Here is a 24,287-nt window from a genome sequence, read left to right as displayed (position 1 = left end):
GCCGCAAGGAAACAGGAAAGCAAGAACTCCACTTGGGAGCTCACGCAAGCTACTCCCCTCCCCCCAGCGCCGTCCTTGCTCCCTCCGGGATCCTTTTTCCGAGCACCCCTCTTCCCCAGCACCCACCTCCTCCCTAACCCTAGCACGACGCGGGCACCAGTTCGCCCCGGCGGGGATGCCCCACCGCTCCAGGGAGGGGAACGAGAGCCGGCCTTGGGCCAGGGACCCCCTAGCCCTTGCCAGGGGCGCCACTTCGGCGCACGCCCGGTCACCGCCCAAAGCCCCCGCCTCCTGGGGGGGTGTGTCCCCGAAGTGAGGGGCGCGGAAGGCCGGCAGTGGCCGCAGCCCCGCGGCTAGGCCCCCTCCCGAGCGGGCGGCGAATGGTAGGCTCCATGAAAGAGTGCGGGGCTGTGCGCCGCGGCGCGCGCTGTCCTCCGGCGAGCAGCTCTCCCCGCCGGGGTCTCGGTGATCGCTGCTCCTCCTCCTGCTCCTTCTCCTCCTCCTCTTTCTCCTCCTCCCCCCGCCGCCTTGCTACCGCCGCGGCTCCGGCTGGAGGCGCCGCTGTCATTCCTGCGCTGGAGGAGCCGGCGCTGCCGGTGCCTGGGGGTCGGGGCCGGGGGACGGGGCCGCGGGGGACCCAACAGGTAGAGCCGGGGAGCCCGGCCGCGCGCCCCCCGCGCGTCATGCAGCTCTTTGTCACCTCTCTCGCCCCCAGGCCAAAATCCTGAGCATGATGGAAGACAATAAGCAGCTCGCGCTCCGCATCGATGGGGCGGTCCAGTCGGCCAGCCAGGAGGTGACCAACCTGCGAGCTGAACTCACGGCCACCAACCGGAGACTGGCGGAATTGAGCGGCGGCGGCGGCGGCCCGGGGCCGGGCCCAGGCGCGGCGGCTAGCGCCTCGGCGGCGGCGGACTCGGCAGCGGCGAACATGGAGAACCACCAGCTCGGCGCGCAAGGTAGGGACCGCCCGGCGCCTTTCAGAAGCAAGGCGGGCTAGAAGGACCCGGCCCGGAGGTGGCTGGGGACTCGACGCTCCCCCTCCCCCCACGCCCGGGGCGAAATCGCTCTGCATTGTGGCTTGTAACCCTTTCCGCCCGGACCGGCGTTGGCCACCGCTGCTCCCCTGCTGGGAGTTACAGGCGGCTGTCATTAAAGCAAACCCCAGAGGAGTGTGTGCACGGGTTCACACGGCCACACCGGCCCCGGCCGGCGCGAGCTAGGCGCAGCCGGCGGGTCCCTTCCGGCAGCAGAAAGTGGCCTTTAGATGGCACACAGCCCCCAGCTCAGTGGGCAAACTTTTCATGCCCGGGCCCTGGTCCCCACCCTCAGCAGGGGTGAATGGCACAGCTTTCCCCCAGTTCCAAAGGCTCTTTCTTGATGTTGCTTTGGAGTGACTCTTCCCACTGAGAGCTCGGGGTCTGCGGCCGGGTTTGAAGTAGAAGAATGGGCTGGTTTGCACTTTTCTTCACGGATGCCAAATCCCTTGTCTCAATTGCATCTGGACTTTATTTTCTCCCCATTTGCGATCGTGCAGGCGGTGGACTGTATGGATGCAACAGTAGATGCTCTGCTCAGCAGGGAGTTTACATTTCCAGCAAATATAAACACTGAGCGCACTTTCCAGGGGGAAATCTTAGACCTCAAAGGCTAAGCAATGGGCTTCTGGTGGAATGAAAGCTTCCATGGTGGGTTGCTGGGAGCTCCTGCGTGAAGGGACTCTGCAGTTTAGGGGGGGAGGAAAAGACAAACAGCTGGTTTGTGTTGACATTGACAGTGGTGAAGCCACTGAAACCCCGTGCAGGGATTAAAGGTGGAGGCGGCACCCTTATGTCCTGTTTGGTTTCTGTGACTTGAAAAGTCAAAGGGTGAGCAGACTTTTCAGAATTTTTCCCCCTAATTGCCCCTTAAGAAGTGTCATCGCTGTTTGTTAATATCATTTGAATTGTAAACTGCTGAAATCCGGTGCACAACAGCAAAGAATATCCACTCCCTGGGGGTCACTTGTATAAATATGTCACTTGATGAAGTATGAGGTCTCAATTGCTCAGTGGCTCAAAATGATTTTCTGGTTTTGATGTTATTTTAAGAGCTTCTCCGAAGTGTTGAGAGAGAGGGTCCGTTTTCATATTACTGCGGGCTCTCTGTCAGTGTCTGTTTCCTCTTTATCTTCCTGGAGAAGGTGTGCTTGTTTAATCTGAGATGATATCCCAATTTTAGGTTGGATTGTGAGTCCCATTTGAACTTGGTACTTCAGGAGTCTGTCAAAAGTCTTGGGAATCAGCGAAGTCATTCGGTACTGAGATAGCCATGACGTAATGGTGGGAAGGTGTGTGTTTGATGTACAGTTTTCCTGGGTGGCATCTGGTTATCTTGTCATTTATCCATTGCTATGTCATTGTGTGTGAAAGACTGCCCCAGGTACCTGGGAAAAAAAAAAGAAAACAAGGGACAGGTAGACTGCAAGGTAATACATTACCTGTGATAGGCAGGGAGTCTTCTAACATGAAAGAAATAGCTCAGAACTAGCATTTTGCTAAGAATCAAAAGCCATGGGAAAGGGGATTGAACAGTGCTGGTGTATTTCCCACTAGCCTACCCCTTCCCTCAGCCAAGGAAAAGCCAAGTGGCTTTTATCAGAGTCCTGGGTTTGGCTGTAGACTGAGCATGCTAAGGAGAACAGTGTTAGCAGTGATGTATGCATTCAACTTGGAGATTAAGGTACTAGGCAATGGTTAAATGATTGCAATGAAGCAACAGGGGGCTGTTTCCTTTTACTTTTTTCTAACAAAAATGCACAACACTGGAAATGGGAATGGCTCTTGTCTCTCCTGATATCCCTAAGGAGCTCTGGTGGCGCAGTGGTTAAGAGCTCAGGCTGCTAACCAGAAGGTCAGCAGTTGGAATCCACCAGCCGCTCCTTGGAAACCCCATGGGACAGTTCTGCTCTGTTCTATAGGGTCACTATGAGTTGGAATCGACTGGATGGTGAGAGATTTGGTTGGTTTTTTTTTTTTTTTTCCTTTTTCTTTTCAATATCCTTAAACACCGTACAGCACCAGCAGCTCCATTGCGCTCTTAGGAGCCTGCTTCCCATGTCAGTAGCTGTCTGAGGGTGGTAGGAGGAAGAATGGTCTTGGTTTTTCTTCTTTGTACCTTTGGGATTTTTCAAAACCTTTACTCGGGGGCATTTAGTGATTTTACTATCAGAAAATAAAATGTTAAGTGTTTTAACTCAACTTTATTGTCTGTGCATCCCTCTTAATTGATGTAAATTTAAAACTGATGTGATGGTTGAAAAGAAAACGAGCCCCCCATATAAATCCAGCCTGGCCTCACATATTTATAGCAATGGTGACTCAATCTAGTACTTTGCATTATTTAGTCTCTGTGGATTTTATTTATTTATTTGGTATTCTTTCTCTCATGGCCTATGGCAGCATTTTGCTCCCATCAAAACTCTGCAAAAGTGGTCTGGTGGTTTCTTCCAATATTTCTTTCATTTTCCTAAAGGAAAGGCATAGGTTCTTTCAAATTCATTTGAAAGTGTGGTTAATTGGTTTCTTCATGCTCTTTCATAACGTATTTCCAGGGATGCTCACAAACGCTGAACCCCTGTAAGACCCACTGCTCTACCAAATTAGTCTGCTATTTTAATTTTGACTGTGTTGGTGTGATTCAACAGGCCCACCCCCTTAGAGTATCTAGTGCTATTGAGTTTTCACTTTCAAATCAAGGTTTTGAATGCAATGGGTACCTTTCAAAATCTAAATGTATAAGTCATATGGGCATTATGCAGATATTAAGTGCGTGTTAATATACCTCTAAGAGTATTAGCCCAGATGGTTACGAGGAAGACTCACCTTTTGCTCCTCCTGCCGAGAGAGTCTTAGATCCCCGTTTCAAATTTTTCTGTTTAAAAAATGTTTTTGTTTGTTTTAATGAATTTAAGCAAGCTTATCAATCCACCATTGCATGTTTTATTACAGCAATGATATCCGGCAGTAGTTAGGCGTATATTGCCTTTTGATGAAGAAAACTTTGGTTTTCTTAAGAGGTTAATGCAGTGTGTCATTTAAACAAAATATTAACTTGGTTGGTACCCTCTCTGAGCTGGCATGGTTGCTATGTAACAGAGTCTAGAAAGCGAACTGCTGAAAATCTGGGCTTTCGGCACTTTGCAAGATCTTCTTTCGGAATCTGTGTTGAAAGAACACTTGGCAGCCAGCCCATCTTCTGTCTCCCTGCTGCAAGTGAGTTGGATAATCCATAATGAGGATGCTGGCATACAGTGCCCAGGGCATCCATGCGGGGTGACGCATTTCACAACTCCCGAGGCTTCCTCTGGGCTTGGCGGGGTCAAAACCGCCTTTGACAGGTGGACAGAAGGAGGCTTGGAAAGAACAGAGCCAAGCATTTGTTCCAATTCGTGGTGGTGTTGGTAGCCAGAGAACCCATTTGTTTAAAGTAACATTTCTAAGCTGTTTTCCTCGGCGTAACATCTCTGGGAAAACGTGCTTAAAAATGCTTGCTGTTCTTTGAAGGGAAAATAAAGCAGTTTGTTTCTCTGAAAATGTTTTATCTGATGAATGACTAATATTAGATTCAATTGGTTGCTTTCCTCTGCATACAATAAAACAATTAAGCTCCACTGTACCCAATTCAAATAGGTGTTAACTATATATAACATAGAATACTTATGCCCAGTAGGATGTATGCCTACTGCCATTACTTTGTTGTTGTTTTTTAAAGGAAATAATTGTATTTATATGATTATGCAAGTGGCAGTGCTGATAGCATCTTTCTCTGGACTTTAAAAACTTATTGCATTTGTTAGAATGAGGCTGGGAGGAAAGGATCATTTTCCTACGCCTTTGTAAATTTTCATAAATAAACGCAAGATTCTGTTTTATATTTTTTTCCCTCCTAGGTGTTAAAATAGGTTGTTACTTAAGGTCTGACTGCTTTTGTCTACCATTACTACAATACCGGATGATCTTCAGTGAAGTATAAATTACCTTTGGAGTGAATTGAATGTGTGAGCAGTCTGCAGAGACGCTAGACACTGTTGCCTTGCAAAATAAGTCCTGTCTTTTGGCATCCCCTTCCCAATTTATCCTGCCTCTGCTCCCGTTTCCCTAAGTAGACTTTTATCTTTTTTTGAGAAAGAGCATTTTTAAATGGCAGAGAGGGTGGAACAAACATGGCTGAATCCCTGGGGCCTTCTGTTGGCCCTGCCCCTCTAAGTTACCAAGCTCTTCGAGTAGCACGCCTTGGTTTTCCAGCCTTCTCAACGGGCTGAAAAGACACGGTGTCTTCCTAATCTGGTAGGTTCTCAGAAGATGGAGTTTCAGAGTTCTTCCTTAAAATCACCATGCATGATCTCAAAGAGATTACTTACAGATCAGTTTAGCATGGTTGAAATTAGTTATTGATTGGCTCTTATTTACTGTCTTTCAATTGGCTTTGGAAAATGCCTTCGGAGGACCCCATAAGTCAAGTTTCTGGTTCTGGTTCATTTCATGCTGCTAGCGTTTCATGATTTACTGAGGTTTTTCAAATCTCCTTTGATGTTAACCAAAAGACTAAGCTGGTCTGATTTTTATAATAGAAGCCTAGTCACATATCCTTCCAGGGTATGGCAAGGTACGCTCTTTCCATTCCTTTACTCACCCCGCTCCCCCTACCCCCACCAACACCCCAAGACTGTTGGCACTTTTTAGGAATCCTGTAGGTTATAATTTGTGACTTCCTGCCTGCCAGGGAGCTTGTAGCAGATGGGCTTGGCAGGTGGGATGTGCTCACTGGAACTCTGCCTGCTCACTGTGCAAGTCATATGGGATCCAGAAGGTCAAGCTTGGGGCTTTGGCCACAATCATTGATATATATATATAGATATATCATTCCTGGGTTATCTGTATCTAAGAAAAGTGAAATCAACACGAATTCCTCAGTTGTTTTCAGACCTTTTCCAGGAATGGTTTACGTGAACTTCACTTCTTGGCTTCTTACCCGTCCACCCTCCCGCCCCTGCCCCCCCGCCAACCCTAGCCGTACATCAAGCAAGAATGGGACTCATTTTGCCTGCGGAGACCAGAAAATTGATTTTTAAGTTATCTTGTAAGTGAAAATTTGTCTGTATTGTTTGGGCTGGGTATTAGGGCAACTAACACATGGGATGACAGAGAGTGCCACCAACAACAGCCATCCCAATGTCCTCGTGCTTGGAAATGCAGGCAAAGTGGGTTCAGGCAAAATCATTTAGTTAGGAAAAGAAGCCAATGGAAGGACCATCCAATGTGGCACCTTAGGCAGATTATACCTGACGATCCATAGCATCCAAGAGTCCCACTGTCCCATGTCACCGTCTTCAGATTCCCTGCCAGGCCATCTTGACTATGAGGAAGCTGGAAGAAGACCAGAGATAGGAGTGTCTTCTTCCTTCCCATGTGGTTGGACGAGACCAGGCCATTCTTGCTTGTTTGATGTAACCTCAGATCTAAGTGATGGAGCCCAGTGGTGGAGCTCTGTGAGCATTCCTGCTTCCCCCTTGGAATGCTAAGCTCTTCGAAATACGAAAGAAGCAGAACATAGCTTTAATGAGCTTGGCAAGTACAACTGTTTGAGCAGGTGGCTTCTGCATGGTGGGAAATCATTGGTTCTAAATTTGTTCTGGTGCCTTTGTTGACTTGGCTGTGCCAGACCTCTGGGTCAGACTTCTGAAAGGCCCCTGTCTCCTTCACTCTTTGATGAATTGAGAACCTAGCATAAGAGCTTGGATTGAACTTGTAACAGGCAGTTCCGCCAGTAAAGCAGCCCACGACATCTCTTTGCTTCCCTTCTGAAGGGCAGTCAGGCTGGGAGGATGGAGAGAAGTGGGGGAGGAGATGCCTGCCCAACTCCCAACCCCCTTACCTGCTTCCATCGCAGTAGGTGCTGTGGTACCTTTGTGGGGAGAGAAAAGCCTTCCATTCCCAACATTGCCTTAGCTCTATGGATTGTTTGAAGTAATGGGAATCATTAAGAGTGAAGTACCCTTTAAAGGAGGTTGGTCCAGAACTAATATTTTACACTCACCTTTTGACACTTCATTGTGGCTCTCAGAGCTCACCTCTTGGGTACATCCCAAGACACAGGGGTGTTCTGGGACCATCCTGGTTGCATGCAGTTTTCTTCTTTTGGATGATGGTGAATAGGTTAATGCAGGACTACATGAGAACTCATTTCAATGCCTTCATCAAACTTTTTGTATAAATAATGATGATGATGATGATAACTGACATTGACCAAGTGCTCACAACACATCAACTGTTGTGCCAAGTGCTTAACAGGCATGATGGAGATCTGAGCCTGACAAGGTGGCAACTGTTCTCCACATTTTTCAAAAGAGGAAATGGATTTAGAGAAGTTAAATCGCTTACCTACAAAGACACCATAATAATGACTACAATGATGATGTTGATAATAGCAAACATGGACATAGTATTTACTCTGAGCCAAGTGCTTTTCTGTATTAATGCATTTTATTAATACTTCAGTCTTCATAATGACTTATGAGGCAGGTATCCTATCGTACCCATTTTACATATGAGAAAACTGAGGCACACAGATGATAATGTACTTGCCAAAGGGCATACAGCCTTTAAGTGACCAAGTTAGGCTTCAAAAGCAGTGATCTGGCTCCAGAGTCCCTGCTGTTACTCACTCCACTTTGATATCCAGGGGCACTCAATTGGCATGTGACTAAGCCAGGAATTCAAACCCATGTCTCTCTATTTAAACCCATGCGGGCTTCCCTCTCGTCTCCTCCATCAGCAATACCCTTTGGTGTGTTCCATTAGGAAGCTTGAGGGAGCTATAGGCTTGTCTCCATTTCTGATTCATGTTTCCCTTGACTGCTGGTGGTTTCTAGGTCCTGATGGTAAAATCTTATGGTTAAGAGTTAGAGAAACAGAAGTGGCTCTCACTTAGGTGTGAGATCAGCTGACAGGGAGGGGTTTGGGTCGTGCTTGCAAGGTTAACAACCAAGGGGTCACTTGTTACCAGTGAAAGGAACCATTTTGATCCTGGACTTAAATTTTCCTATTTCTTGGACTGATTAAGAGCTCAGCTGCTAACCAAAACGTTGGTGGTTCAGATCCACCAGCCACTCCTTGGAAACCCTATGGGGCAGTTCTGTGCTGTCCTATAGGGTCACTATGAGTCGGAATCAACTCAATGGCAATGGGTTTGGTCAGCGGGTTTTGGGTTAGGGGCCTGGAGGCTACTTTCTCTCTCGGGAAGGATGACAAGCAGGCAGAGCTGGAATCTTATGGTCCCCTTATTCTCCATCCAACCCATGTCCTTCCCTTTCCCTGGGTTCTCTCCCTCTGGTGTCAGGAGCCTCCAGTGCCCAACACCATGCTCAACAAAGACTCTGTTGACTGCTTACAGATTCCTTTACACCAGAGTTTTCAACTTTGGCACTGTTGACATTTGGGAGGCTGTAGCTGTGCATTGTAGGATGTTTAGCAACATCCTTGGCCTCTACTCACTGGATGCCATTAGCATCCCCCAGTGACAACCACAAATGTCTTCAGAAGCTACCAAATGTCCCCTGGGGGGCAAAATCACCCCCAGTTGAGAATTGCTATTTATACTACAGCATTAGGGGAGACCTCAGTTGTGAGTCCTTCTACAGTGTCAGCTCTGTGAGGACAGGGCATTTTGACTGTTTTATTTTCTGCTGTATCCCCAGCACCTAGAACAGTGCCTGGCACATAGCAAGAGCTCAGTAAATACTTGTGGAATGAAAGAATGGATGAAAAATTGAATACTAAATTGCAAAGTGTGCAGAATTTGATCTACTTATCATGTTATAAATGATATCATGAGGATCACTGATTTAATAATTTAAAAAAAAATGTTGCTGTCAAGTTGACTTTGACTCATGGCAACCTCATGTGTGTCAGGGTAGAATTGTGCTCCACAGGGTTTTCAGTGACTGATTTCTCAGAAGTAGATCAACAGGCCTTTCTTGCAAGGTACCTCTGTGTAGACTCTAACCTCCAGCCTTTTGATTAGCAGCTGAGTGCCTTAACCATTTGTACCACCCAGAGACTCTGCTTTAATGATAAACCAAACCCACTGCCGTTGAGTCAATGCTGACTTATAGCAACCCTATAGGACAGAGTAGAACTGCCTTGTAGGGTTTCCGATGCTGTAAATCTTTACGGAAGCAGACTGCTACATCTTTCTCCTGTGGAGCAGCTGGTGGGTTCGAACCTCCGACCTTTCGGTTAGCAGCTAAGTACTTTAACCACTGTGCCACCAGGGCTCCTGATTTAATGATAAGCCCAAACCAAACCCATTGCCATCGAATTGATTCCAACTCACAGCCCTGTAGGACAGAGTAGAACTGCCCCATAGGGATTCCAAGGAGTGGCTGGTGGTTTCAGACTGCTGACCTTTTGGTTAGCAGCCATGGCTCTCAACCACTGCGCTGCCAGGGCTCTGATTTAACGATATATGACTTTAATTGAGTGCTTACTCACCATATGCTAAGCACTGTTCCAAACCCTTTATCTGTATTACCTCAGTTAATCCTTTAAACTACCTCACAAGATAAGTACTGTGTTTGCCATTTTACAGATGAGGAAATTGAGGTTCAGAAAGGTTATGTGACTCGGCCAGGGTCACTGAGCTAGCAAATGGCAGAGCCAGGATACAAACACTGGTAAAGGTGATGCCGGAGGCTGCCTGCTATCTTAACCAGGACACTATAGCTTTGCATATCATGTCCCATGTCTGACCCAGAAATCCCTTTGGCTCTAAACTTGGCATTGTGGCGGTTGTAATTAGGATTTGTGCGCCAGACACTAATCTCAGTCATCGTAAATCCTCAGAGCTCCACTGCAAGAAACATGCTCTGTGCCTGCCAGAGACTCTGTAACCAGGAAGGACTCGTGCCGGCCAGAGGTAAGAGGGCAGCTCTGGACGTGCTGAGCCATGTTCAAGTGTGAGACTCTCTCCTCCCTCTGCCTCGTTGCTGGGCTTTGGATAACGAGAGCTGTAGAGAGGACTCGGTCTTCCTTCCAACGTTATGGATGGAATAGTGTCCCCCCAAAAAATTTATACTGAAGTCCTAACCCCTGTGAACATGACCTTGTTTGGAAATAGGGTCTTTGGAATGGAGTAGTGTGGTGCCTAATCAGTTTGAGTGGTGGCCTTACAAAAAGAAGAGAGACACAGGGAGTCAGAGAGAAGATGGCCATGTGACAAGAAGTTACACTGCAGCTACAAGCCAAGGAACGCCTGGGGCTTCTGGAAACTGAGAGAGATAAGAAAGAATCTTCCTCTGGAGCCTTTGGAGAGAGCCTAGCCCTGCTGACACCACGAATTCGGACTACTAGCCTCCAGAACTATGATAAAATAAATTTCTGTTCTCATAAGCCACTCAATTTTGTGGCATTCTGTTACGGCAGCCCCAGGAAACAAAGACACTTCCTATCTGGAGCCCTGGTGGCACAGTGGTTAAGAGCTCTGCTGCTAACCAAAAGATCAGCAGTTCGAATCCACCAGCTGCTCCTTGGAAACCCTATGGGGCAATTCTACTGTGTTCTATAGGGTCTCTATGAGTCAGAATCAACTCGACAGTGACGAGTTTATCTGGGAAAGGGTATGGGGACCCTGGAGCTTCTTAGTAGGGGGTTGACTCATTCTTAGATAAAGAGATGTTCCAGGATTGGAATTGGGAGCTGGAGAGACTTTTGAGATCATGGAAGATTCTAGTAGTAAAAATAGCTTGTATTTGTTGAGCGTTTACTTGGTGCCAGACCCTGTACAGTGTGCTTAATGAACACTTTCTCCTCTTCCCTTCATATCACCACGAGGTAGGTATTATTACCACCTCTGTTCTGCAGATAAAGGAATTGAGGCTTTGGAAGGTTAAGTAGGTTTTCCAAGCTCTAGAAAGTGGTCATCTGGTAAGTAGAAGAACAGGAGGTTGGAACACAGGTTTGCCTGACTCTAGCTAGAGCCTGCCTGTGTCACTGGGACAAGGATACCGCGGTGACATAGCTGTTGTTGTCAGGGGCTGTAGAGTCGATTCCAACTCATAGCGACCCTATGTACAACAGAACAAAACATGGCCTGGTGCTGCACCATCCTCACAATCGTTGCTCTGTTTGAGCCCATTGTTGTAGCCACTGTGTCAGTCCATCTCGTTGAGGATATTCCTCTTTTTCGCTGACCTTCTACACAGCAAGGTGGCTCAAAGATAATGCCAGTGGGATCGTTTGGCCTTTTTGCTGATATGTCTGCCTGCCTGTTCTTCCTCTTCTTTCTTCTCCCTCTTTTCTCTCTGTCTCCATCGTGAGAGATTGGGCACATAGGTTCCAGGACCACAGATTTAATAAGATATGGATGAGTTATCTAGGAGCTCCCAGTTTGGTGGGTGCCACTGACATGGAAACATAATTACATTTAAGATCAAGGCCTAGACAGTGTCAAGGAGCCCTCGTGGTACAACAGTTAAGTGCTTAGCTGCCAACCAAAAGGTTGGTGGTTTGAACCCATCCAGCAGCTCCATGGGAGAAAAATCTGGCGATCTGCTTCTGTAAAGATTACAGCCTGGAAAACCCTATGGGGCAGTTCTACTCTGTCACATGGGGTTGCTATGAGTCGAAAATTGACTCAGTAGCACACAACAAGAAGACAGGTATAATGGGAAAGCAGACAATGAAGTGACAACTATAGAAGCCTTCACAGATGGGCATGACAGTGACCATGTGCGATAAAAGCTTGCTGGAAAATACATTGATTTAGACACTAAAGGTTGAAACTGACCACAATAGATTGTTAAAAAGTAGAACTTTCTGGATAGTTTGGTATTGGACACTGCAGAGAATGGCTGCTAGCCAGGATCATCTCCCTAAAGAGGAATCATTTCTTAAGGAGAAGGAAGATGAAGATGATCCGGGGTTTAGATCTTGAATAATAGCTTTTTTTTTTTTCTTCCAAAGAGAACAAGACAAGATGTGAATCTCAGTGTGATCAGAGCCCTGCATCTTTTAAAATAAGCTCACCCCTTTGTATTAACTTCTAGCCAAGAGTGGGGCTTCTTGACAGCTGCAATAGATGAATTAATTCGTTTTCCTTGATTAACTTGAACTTTTTTAAAACCGTTGAACATGGTGTATTTGCTTTAATTCATAATGTGCAACTTGGCACATGGTGGGATTTATGCCACCTTTTCCCCATTCTTGCCAGCTGAAACTCTGTGCTCACTGCTTCTTGATGACAGCCAGGTATGCGATTTAGGAATTTGATGCTGACCATGAACAGTGCAACTGAGGTGCCATAGGGTACAATAAATGATGCCCGGGAAGAACTGACCTATGATTATATGTATATTGATTATCTTGACTTATGTATTTAACATCAAGTGGATTGCTTTTTCTATTTCTACAAGGTTTACTATGTGAAGCAAGGAAAAATGGGAATATTTAACATATCTTTAGACCTGGGACTTAGGAAGGCTGCCATTTTGTGGGGACTGTCAGCCCATTAGCTGGCAGCCATGCTCTGTTTGCTTGGTTTGCAATTTGACCTCATACCAGGCAGCCCTGCTGAAGGAGATAGGCATGTTTAAGTCTTAATGGAAGTCCTGTGAAAAAGGATCACGATTCCATGGTCAACTATTCCACAGTGTGGATCATTATCATCGACAAATAGAGTAGAACCTTGTTAAGACACAGCTGGTCAACACATGGGTTAAGTCTGCCATGGGTTAACTCAAAATCTGCCAATGCCTTCAACATTATCACCTTTTTCAAAAACCATTGAACATGATGTATTTGCTTTACTTTAGTACATGCAGCTTGGAACACAGTGGGATTTATACCACATTTTCCCCATTCTTGCCGTTTGAAACGTAACTCTAACCCTAATTCTAACCCTAAACATAACTGGGTTATTAAACTAGCCTCTAAAACATAAGCTCGGTCGAGCATCCCCCAGCTCACAAAGCCAATGGTAAAAAAAAAAAAACCAAATCTGTTAACATGGAATTGATGCCAACTCATGGAGACCCTATGTGTTACAGAGAAGCTATTGGTACGGAACCCCTTTTCCAGGCTTCCACTACATTTATCCACTCTTTTTCTTTCCTTTGGACCCAGGAGGGCAACAGGGAAGCCCTACAGTCTGTCTCTCATCACCCAGCCCTTTGCGGCTTACAAGGGCTTTCATAGGCATCATCCCACGGATCCAACAGCTGGCGCATGTGATTGAATTGAGGTAGGCACAACAGTCTGTTTCTCAGACATGGAAACTGAGGCACAGAGATTTAAGCTTATCTGTCCAAGAGAGACACTGAACCAGATGTCCTATCTTTCTCCGCCTGTAAGTTGAAGCCGGGCTGCCTGATGGGGGAAAAGGAGTAGTTTATTGGATTAGGTCTAACTTGGCCTTGGCCACTCCCTCTTAGACATGGGCCAGCTTGTCTTATAAGACCTGGATGGTGCAGTCATCATCCTAAAACTGTGTCCTCACACTCTAAACCCCCATGTCAAACGAGAGGCCTATGGTGAAGGAGGAATCCATTTTTATAAAATGAATCCCATTTTCTACACTAACTCTTGCATCTTTCCAGTAGAGTTTTACAGTCATTTGACTGTTCTTCCAATGACCCATCTTCTTAATGCCTAACTTAGAGTTTCTTCTTTTCTAGCCTCCCATCAAGCAGTTGTTTTGTTAGTTGCTATTGACTCGGCTCTAACTCATGGCAACCATAGGTACAACAGAATGAAACATTGCCCAGTCCTATGCCATCTTCAAGATCATTGAGATGTTTGAGACCATTGTTGTGGCTACTTGTCAGTCCATTTCATGAGGATGTCCCTTGTTCTCAGTGACCTTCTGCTTTACCAAACATGATGTCCTTTTCTAGTGATTGGTTCTTCCCAACGGCATGTCCAATGGAAGCAAGCTGAAGTCTCGCCATCCTTGCTTCTAAGGAGCATTCTGCTTATATTTCTTCGAAGACTAATTTGTTTGTTCTTCTGACAGTCCACAGGATATTCAATATTATTTGCCAGCAATACAGTTCGGAGGCATCAATTCTTCTATCTTCCTTTTCTGTTGTCCAGCTTTTGCAGTTAGTGATCTGCAAACAAGGGCAGGTTGCACTGGGAAACTTCCTGTTTATTTCAGTAAAGAGAGCTGGTAACGTCTCTTTTAGTGAGAAGACTTTTTGGCACCCCATATCACCATAATTTAGGATTTTTGGCACCCTGCATCACCAAACATTTAAGATTTTTAAATAGGGAAAGGACACCTGTGTGGAGACCCGTGTTCTTACTATGTGGATGTATATATTCTGTGGTGTTGGGGAGGGGGCTTAGCTGTCATGATAAATCCACCTAATTCCTCTCTCTTCACTATCCCTGCAGGGAGATCCCAGTAGACCTTAGAGTCTCTTTTATCAGGATCTTTGAGTTTAGTTCTCCACTAGCTGTTGGATGGTTAGGTTAATGTTCTGACTTCTGCTGTGGCCGTGACTGTGTGCATAGCAGGTGGAGCTCCTGCTGCCCCAGGCTCATGCCTAGACCTTGGACTCAGGTCAGTGGACTTCCATCCACCACCCATCAAAGGCTGAGAGTAGGGCAGAAACACTAGGGAAGATTGGAATGGGGCCTTTTACTGTGCATCTTAGACAAATGTTATTGTTGTTATTTGCTGTTGAGTTGGCTTTGACTCATGGTGAGCCCATGTACAGCAGAATGAAACATTGCCTGGTCCTGTGCCATCCTGACAATTGCTGGTGTGCTTAAGTGCATTGCTGCGGCCACTGTGTTTTGAATGCATCCCAACCTAGGGGGCTCATCTTACAGCACTATATCAGACAACCTTCTGTTGTGATCGATAGAGTTTTCATTGGCTGCTTTTCAGATGTAGATCACCAGGCCTTTCATCCTACTCTGTCTTAGCCTGGAATCTGTGCTGAAACCTGTCCACCATGGATGACCCTGCTTGTATTTGAAATACCAGTGGCATAGCTTTCAGCATCATAGCAACACGCAAGCTGCCACAGTACAACAAACTGACAGACCGGTGGTGGCTTAGAGGAATAGAAGGAAAATATCAAGCCAGTGGCCGCTGCAGTGTGACAGGAGACTGCTGGATTAACTCTTACTCCTGATATTGGGAAGTCTGATCTCTGTTTTATTTCTTGCCTCATCTTCCAGTGCAACAAAGAGCATTCACTTCTTGGCTCTGACAGTAAAATAGAAATAATATACATTTGAACTTCGTTTGAAGATCTATTTACAATGGGTTCTAGAAAAGCAGAAAGTACTTTTAAGGATCAAAATGTTTTGGTGCTTTTGAGAATTAGATTTGTATTAGCATGAAACAGCTAAGATTCCCCCACTGCCAATAGGTACTACAGTTGCATGGGTAGATGAAAGTGTTTCTTGATTCCGTTTGGAGTTCACTTAATGCATTCTCTTCGGAACTTAATGGAGTAATTCAGGGGTAGGCAAACTTTTTTTATAAAGGACCAGATAGTAAATATTTTAGGCTATGTGGGCCGCACAATGTCTGTTGCAACTCCTCAGTTCTGCCATTGTAATGCGAAAGCAGTCATACGCAATAATAAATGAATGGGCAGAGTTGTATTTAATAAAACTTTATCTACAAAAACTGGTGGCCTCCTTGGACTGTAGTCTGCCAACCCCTGAGCTGTTGTTGCTAGCTGCCATTGAGTTGGGGCCATAGCAACTCCATGCACAATGGGACTGGACCATTGTGATCCATAGGGTTTTCATTGGCTGATTTTTTTTTTAGGAAAAGATTGCCAGGCTTTTATTCCTAGTCTGTCTTCATCTGGAAGCTCCACTGAAACCTGTTCAGCATCATAGCAACACACCAGCTTCCAACGACAGACGGGTGGTGGGCTGTGCATGAGGTGCATTGGCGAGGAATTGAACCCAGGTCTCCTGCATGGAAAGGAAGGATTCTACCACTGACCCTCCACTGCACGCTGCCCACTAGCTAGTGTATGAATAAAATACTTATAGTTCTCTTTTATTCACCTATTGACACAGTTACTTTCAGCACTTTCATGGTGCCCAGCATATAGGTGGAGCTTAATAAATGGTGATTGAATGAGTAAGCTAGTGAATTAGATGTGAGGAATAAAACCAGTGTTAAAGGAGGAAAGATGAGAGGTTAATTACTAGGGTGTAGTAATGGTTAATAGATAAGGGAAAGACATCTGTTGGCAACTCATTTGTTCTGGGGTGAAGTCACTTGTGTTCATACTGGCCTCAAAAGAACTGTTGACAAAGAGTCATCAGTCATCGTGAGATACAGGGCAAGACACTTAGCATCTGAGCCTTTGTTTCCTTGTTTATAAAATGAGGAGGTCACTTCCATCGTCAAGATCATGTAGCAGATAGATGGGTTGAGGGAGTGAAACAGACCTGATTCTGATCCTGGTGATAGGACTTGAGAGCTATGTGACCTTGAGCATAGACTTTGCCTTCTCAGCTCTCAGTTTCCTCATCTATAACACATGGCTGATAACACCTCCATCACAGTGGTAATTGTGATAGTTTAATGCAAGGTTTCTCCACTGCAGTACTATTGACATGTTGGCCTGGATAATCGTTTGCCATGCAGGCCATCCTGTGCATTGCAGGATGTTTAGCAGCATCCCTGGCCTCTGCCCACCAGATACCAGGAGCACCCCCATAGTTGGGAAAAGCGAAAACGTCTCCAGACATTGCCAAATTACCCTGGGGGGCAAAATCCACCTCCGGCCCCCTGGTTGAGAACCACTGGTTTAAGGGAATAACGTAAATGTGCCTGGCACAAAGCTTTGGCAGAATGTGGGGATTCAGTAGATGGAACATTTCATTATTAATAGTGTATTTGTATTATTGAACTCTGAATTCTTTCCCCTTTGAATAAAATTCTGTTTATTTCCCCAACCAATTTCTGTCTCCCAAAGGTAAGATTGAGTCTTTGTGTTCCAAACCCCAGGTCTTTCTCTTGTCGTTTCTGTGTTGCTTAGAGGTCTTGCTTCTGAGAAGAGCCAAACTTCTCATGACGTCCTGTTGAACTTGCTTTCCAACCCTTCACATCCACGTGCCTTAGACTTGCATTTGAGGTCATGATCAGAGCCCATTGTCTTGGTTATCTAGTACTGCTCTAACAGAAATACCACAAGTGGATGGCTTTAACAAAGAGAAATTTATTTTCTCAAGTTGAGTAGGCTGCAAGTCCAAATTCTGGGCATCATCTTCAGGAGAAGGCTCCCTCTCTCTGTTGGCTCTGGAAGAAGGTCCCAGTGATGCATCAGTCTTTTGGTCTGGGGGTACCTCAGCGCAGGAACCTCAGGTCCAAAGGACACGCTCTGCTCCCGGTGCTGCTTTCTTGGTGGTATGAGTTTCCTATGTGTCTCTGCTCACATCTCTCTTCTATATCTCAAAAGAGATTGGCTTAAGACACTATCTAATCTTGTAGACCTCATCAGTATAACTGCTGCTAATCCATTTTATTACATCATAGTCATAGAGTTTACAACACACAGGGAAATCACATCAGATTACAAAATGGTACAGAGTCATACAATACTGGGAATCATGACCTCAGCCAAGTTGACAGATATTTTTGGGGGGCACAATTCAATCCATGACACCCATAAATGGTTTATATAAGAAATTATCCAGATGTCTTCAACATGATCCAACAGGGAGGGTTTAAGGACTGAAAAGCTGCACTCACAGAGGCTGAGCTATAGGAGGTTGTCCTCAAAGTAAAGATAATGGTTTGTGTCCCAAACTAAAAAAAAAAAACCCAAACCCGTTGCCATCAAGTCGATTCTGACTCATATTGACCCTAAAGGACAGAGTAGAACTACCTCATAGGGTTTCCAAGGAGCTGCTGGTGGATTCAAACTGCCAACCTTTTGGTCAACAGCCCTAGCTCACAGAAACCCTTAACTACTGTGCCACCAGGGTGCTCTTCCCAAACTAGCACCAACAAAATGATCACTGCCCTAGTGAGTACCTGCACACTTTAAACATTAGCCAGGGGCCATTTCTCAATAGTTTAAACTTTAGCCAAAAGGGCTATTCTATACCTTCAGTTCATGTGTGGATTTAAGGTTTGTGCCATCCATATTCCCACTAGAACAGTGGTTCTCAAATTGGAAGCCTACCCTTTTTAATGGTGAAAAATAGAGAGAAAGAGAGAAAAAGGGAGAGGAAGAGGGAGATGGGGAGAGAAAAAGAGACAGAATGAGAATGACTGAATCTGGCCCCTGCACGCTAGTAGTTGTATTTTTCTGTCTGGTTGAGAATATATATAAATGCAAAAGTTTACAGTGAATTGAGGAGCCTTGTCACATGGATGCTGCTTCTGCATCTGCATACATTTGAAAAATCATAGTACATACATGGAAGAAAAAGGGCTCATTGTGTGCATAGGCAGCACATTGGGGACATGTGGGTTTTTGGACTTCCTGTAAGTTACTCTGGTCACCCAGAGTCTCTGTGGTCCACAGGTCAGAACCTGCTGTAACTGAATGGGTCTGGACACGTGTGCTGTGCCCTGTTCATTGTGGTGCTCAACAATGCCACATGCATTTAGGTGCTTGACAAGGGGTTTGGGAAATTATGGCTACTGCCCTGGGCCTTTGAGTTTTCTGCAAATTTTAAGGATGATGCAAATGTTTAACATACTCGACTGCTAACTGAAAAGTTGGAGGTTTGAATCTACCCAGAGGAGCCTTGGAAGAAAGGCCTGGTGAACTACTTCTGAAAAATCAGCCATTGGAAGCCCTATGGAGCACAGTTCCACCCTGACACACTTGGGGTTGCCATGAGTTGGGGTTTATGGCAACTGGTTTTTCTGTTTCTCAAACTCAACTCTGCCTAGCTCTGATATAATTAGATCACTCTGTCTTGGGCCCCTGGCTTTAAGAAAACTCCTTCTTTATTTAGGCAAAAATGTCTGCAGAGTGACCTCCTGGCATGAATATTGGAAAGCACCAGTTACAGTCAGAATAACAGGACCAGCCTCAAACTAGATTTTGGGCATTGTGATTTGATTGGCCAACTGCCGTTACTAACTAGTATCATCCTGCCCCATCTCCAGCTACGTCCTAAAACCCCTCAAGCATGTGATCCATCATATCATTTTCTCATTTATGCCCACACTGGCTAATGGCCTAATCTCTCCAGCAGCATTCAGATTTATTAGAGAAGATAGCATTTACAAAATCATTTCACTGGTCCACTGCAAACACCCTAAGCTGGGGTTCACTTTCTGATTATAAACCTTCCTTTTAACAATGGTTTATTACCTGCAATTAAAATCCCCTAGAGGAGCCGAGTAAATGTTTTGCATTTCTCTTCTTTTGTGTTTGGTTAATGTTTGGCTGGTGTACCACCCGGACTTAGAACATTAAAGAGAGCCAGGCTTCTGCAAACAGAAGGCAGACCTTGCTAAGGATGAGAGCTGCCCACCGGGAAGTGATCATCAGAAGGCCAGACAAAATCTGCATGACCATCTGCCAGACATGCTGGCCAGTCAACTCCCACACTGGATCTAGATGTTTGAGAGAAGAAAAATATGGAGAAAGCTCAATGTGATCTGGTGGGAAGGAATCTTCTCTTCGTTGTGCTTTTCATTGGAGATTGGCCCTCAAAGAAAATGAAAAATTTAGCAGCAACCAGTAACCAGTTGCCATAGAGTTGATAACTCTGACTCATGGTGACCCCATGCATTGCAGAGTAGAACTGCACTCCATAGGGTTTTCAAGGTTGTGACCTACCAGTAGCAGATCACCAGGCCTTTCTTTCAAGGCTCATTGGGGTGAGTTTGAGCCACCAACCTTTCAGTGGAGCACTTGACCATTTGCAACCAGCCAGGGGCTCCTTAGCAGCCACAGTATGTCATCTTCTGGGTACAACCCAGAGAAAGGCTGAAACGCAATAATTACTAGGAAAAACCCTTTCTTGCTTTCACTGTAATGACTTGTTTGAACAAATTAAGACGCCAACACAGAGGGCCGTTCAACCTCTGTAGCATACGACAGAAATTCTGGAGTCCGTTGCCTGGTTGTGAATCTTCTCTCTTAACACTTCTTAGTTGTGTACGTGGGCAAATTGCTTTATGAAACTGGGCCTCAGTGTCTTCATAGGAATGATAGCACCGACCTCCTAGGTTTGTTGTATGATAAACAAGAGCGTGTGTGTAACGGGCTTAGCACAGTGCCTGGCACTTGCTAAATCCCTGTAAATGTTGGCCCTTGTCTTTGGTATGGCATTCAAGGCACTAAGGAGACAGAGTTTATTTTCTTGTTCATTCGTTCAACTAAACATTCATTAAGCATGTTCTGATTGACAAGGCACCGTGCCAAGTGCTGGGGACGCCATGATAAATCGGATGTCCACTGAGTTCCAGACGCCAGAGGAGGAAAGAACAGCAGCAGGAAGGCCCAGTGTAGGAATCAAGAGAACGGATTTCTGGTCCTGACTGTACAACTGAGAGACTGAGAGAGGAACAAACAGGGAAATTCCGGCCTCCACAGTGGCTTGTGATGCCAACTGCATGGCCAAAGGTCTGGGTCACGCTATCGCCTCCCACCCTGTGACTTGTAGGAGGCATCTCAGCTGTTTAGGAGCTGGGACATTGGGCCAATCAAAATGAGGGCATTGGGCAAGACCTTCTGAAACACACTGACAAACAAAACAACAATTTCTGGCAAGTCATTTTCAACTTATGGCAACCTCATGCGTGTCAGAGTAGAACTGGGCTCCACAGAGTTTTCAACGGCTGATTTTTTGGAAGTAGAGCACCAGGCTTTTCTTCCGAGGCATCTTCAGGGGGACTTGACCCAACAACCTTTTTTGATTAGCAGCCAAGAGCTTAACTGTTTGTACTACCCTGAAACTCCAGACGTCTCTGAGGTCCCACCAATTTCTGAATTTCTGCAGCTTCTCATCTTTAACAATATCACCAAATCAATCAATATCACCTTAAAAAATATCAAGTGGGCAGGTTGCTTAATTTGGGGAATATTGTCTTGCCTGGTTTAAGCAGAGATGAAGTAAACCTGTGGACTCTGCAGTAGATGAGTGAGGAGAGGGACTTGAAAATTGGGATGGAGAGAAGATGGTGGAACTAGAGAAATGGGTGGGATATGGAATCTCAAGTGTCTGTGCTATAAAGGAAGGGACATTGATGACCGTCCCATCCAGTGCATGCTCCACCGTGTCCCCAAGCTTCAGTGCAGTGTCTAACTGATGCACACATAGATGCACGCATCTGCACTGCAGATGCCACAGCAGAACTCTTTATGCATCATAAGCACGTCTTGTGTGCCCTCAAGGAACTTACGTTCTGAAACAGGCGAGACAGAGATAGAGGCGCCCTCCGGTATGAGGGTTTACAATTTAGTCTGGTTTTCTAGCATGCATAGAAAAGTGATTTAAAGAAAAAGAAAAAAACAAAAAGCACAAGCCAGATGCCCAAATTAAAATACTGAATTTTCTTGGAGTTTATGTGCTCCAAGCAATGTAAATAAAGGTGAGGGCTGAGCCCCTTTGTCCATAAATCAGCCTCAGTCAGAGGCTCACTGCCTTAATGTGTCTACGTATTTCTACCCATCACCCACACCTCTTGGCATTTCCAAGCTACAAGGAGGAGGATTCCATTTGTCATCCTGATTGTCCTCCCTAGGGTTTCCTGGAGCAGCGATCTTGGTGTTGCCTTTTGCATGAAATATTAAGCTCAGGGATGGAACCAGGACATTGCAAGGCAGGCAGGATACACTTGGGAAGGCTGGTTTTCTGCCCCCATGGCCTCATTTGCATTTATGTTGCTCCCGACCATTTGTAATATAGTGGTGGGTGTCCATCAAATAGCTATTAACTCTTCAGCCAGCTCCTGAGGGGCTGTCTGGGCTGCCTCTTACAAGCCCGGGGGGTGACGTAGCCCATACCTTGGGTCACGCAGTAGGTGTCAGGAGCCACTGTGGATGTTCGGACTTCCCTTTTTGTGTCTACTTAATCTCTCAAGGACCCTTCAAGACAACAACCTTGGTTTATAGTTTTACATTTTCATGAAGTTCATTTTATCTATTTCATCTCTTGTTGCTCGTGCTTTGACTGTGCCTGTAATCTTATTGGATCACATAACAGATGTTTCTCATATGTGTAATGGGGATGATAATAGTTCATACCTTATAGGGTTTTTTAAAAGATCAAGTGAGTTAATATATACAAAGGCTGTGCTAAGGGCTTGGCACATATTTGCTAAGAATTCGATAAATGTTAGTTGTGAGTATTTAAAACCTCTAGTATTTAAGACCTCTGGTGCTGAAGGGGAGCCCCAGTGGTGCAGTGGTTAAGAGCTTGGCTGCTAACCAAAAGGTTGGTAGTTCGAATCCAACAGCCACTCCTTGGAAACTCTATGGGGCAGTTCTGCTCTGTTCTATAGGGTCGCTATGAGTTGGAGTCAACTCGACAGCCAACGGGTTTGGTTAACGAGTTAGTACTGAAGGAGGTGCTAGTTTAAGTTGGAATCTTGGTCTTTCAAGTTAAAATCCTAGAGTGTATGAGGCCTTCATGTCCTCATTTATCTTGTGGTTTGATCTATGGGGTTTCCCATTTGGCAGCAGCAGAAGGGACCGCGCGAGTGCCCACTGCTGTCTGCGCTCATCTTAAATATGCCCAACCAAAGTCTTATCTCCGCCAGCTCATGCATCATCTGCCTTGGGAGAGGAGCCCCACTGGCTCGCTGACAGACCCTCTGTTAATTTTTGGATTATTTTTTTCTGGATTATTTATAGCTTGCCTGCTGGTATTTCAAGCCCTTAGTGTTAAGTGAAGAAAGGGCTGGCGTGCTGGGAGGTGGCGGCTGAGCCGAGGCCTTGCCTTACTCTAATTGGTTAGTTTTGTGTAGGATGCATGATCTGGCTTGTAAGGTGTGCAGCCTATGTCTGTGGAAACACGAAGCACTGCCCTGGCATGTTCTAGCAGCGAGAGCGAGGCTTTGACATGGAAGACCCAAAGCTCTAGACCCCCTTATGCCTCCAAATGGTTGTATGACTTTGGACCAATCACTTTCACGGTTGCGCCTCAGTTTGCCCATTAGTAAAATGAGGGGAACAGAGTAGATGGATTGGAACTTCATTGCATAGATATTTCCTGGGTGCCTGCAATACGGTGGGCCCTGTGCTGGGCTTGTGGAGCACACAGGCTACTGGGGTGGAAGATGGAGGAGGGCAGTGATGAGTCAGTGTGTTCTACCGTGGTGGCTTGTGTGTTGCTGTGATGCTGGAAGCTATGCCTCTGATATTTCAAATACCAGCAGGGTCACCCATTGTGGACACGTTTCAGTAGATCTTCTAGACCAAGACAGACTAGAAAGAAAGGCCTGGTGTTCTACTTCCGAAAAATCAGCGAATGAAAACGCTATGCATCGCAACAGAATTTATCTGATATGGTGCTGGAAGATGAGCCCCCTAGGTTGGAAGACACTCAGAATACACAGTGGCTGCAACAGTGGGCCTGAGCATACCAACAATTGTGAAGATGGCGCAGGACCGGGCAGTGTTTCATTCTATTGTACATGGAGTCACCATTAGTCAGAGCTAACTTGATGGCAGATAAAAACAACAGCATTCATTGAGTGCTTCCAAAGGACAGGGCACTGTTCTAAAAGCTATATATGTATTTCCATGTTGAAGTCTCACATCAAGTTTTATTAACCTAATTTTTACAAATGTGGTAATTGAGGCACAAAGTGGTTAAATAATTTGCCTACGGTCACATGGTGGATGTAGCTGAGACCTGAACCCTGGCCACTGACTCCAAAGCCTTTTTTTTTTTTTTTTAATTGTGCTTTAGGTGAAAGTTTACAGAGCAAGTTAGTTTCTCATTAAGCAATTAATACACAAGTCATTTTGTGACATTGGTTGCCAACCCCGTGATGTGTCAATACTCTCCCCTTCTCCACCCCGGGTTCCCTGTTTCCATTCATCCAGTTTTCCTGTCCCTTCCTGCCTTCTTGTCTCTGCTTTGGGTCCGGTGTGCCCATTTAGTCTTGTCTACATGGTTGAACTATGAAGCACATTTCTCATGTGTGTTATTGTTTGCCCTATAGACCTGTGTAATGTTTGGCTAAAGGGTGAACCCCGAGAGTGACTTCAGTACTGAGTTAAAAGGGTGAGTGGCAGCCATACTCTTGGGGTTTCTCCAGCCTCTGTCAGACCAGCAAGTTTGGTCTTT

The 24,287-nt window shown here is 45.6% G+C and overlaps 1 protein-coding gene across 2 annotated transcripts in view; it reads left to right on the top strand.

Moving 5' to 3' along the window:
• Positions 1 to 456: 456 nt before the first annotated feature.
• The window catches only part of KAZN (kazrin, periplakin interacting protein), a 576,871-nt gene continuing 553,040 nt past the window's right edge, over positions 457 to 24,287 (top strand). Inside the window, exons 1-2 of one of the 2 annotated variants that reach the window (XM_012555770.1) lie at positions 463 to 644; positions 716 to 959. In XM_012555770.1, coding sequence (XP_012411224.1) covers positions 731 to 959 — 229 coding nt within the window. In that variant the 5' untranslated portion in view covers positions 463 to 644; positions 716 to 730. Of the gene's footprint in view, positions 960 to 24,287 lie in introns of both variants that reach the window. The other variant, XM_004377229.2, reaches the window with a different exon arrangement.

This window comes from Trichechus manatus, unplaced genomic scaffold, assembly GCF_000243295.1.
Source record: "Trichechus manatus latirostris isolate Lorelei unplaced genomic scaffold, TriManLat1.0 scaffold00048, whole genome shotgun sequence".
Taxonomy (NCBI): Eukaryota; Metazoa; Chordata; class Mammalia; order Sirenia; family Trichechidae; genus Trichechus; species Trichechus manatus.
The sequence above is the reverse complement of the archived record's forward strand: the minus strand, read 5'-3'. Positions and strand labels throughout refer to the sequence as shown.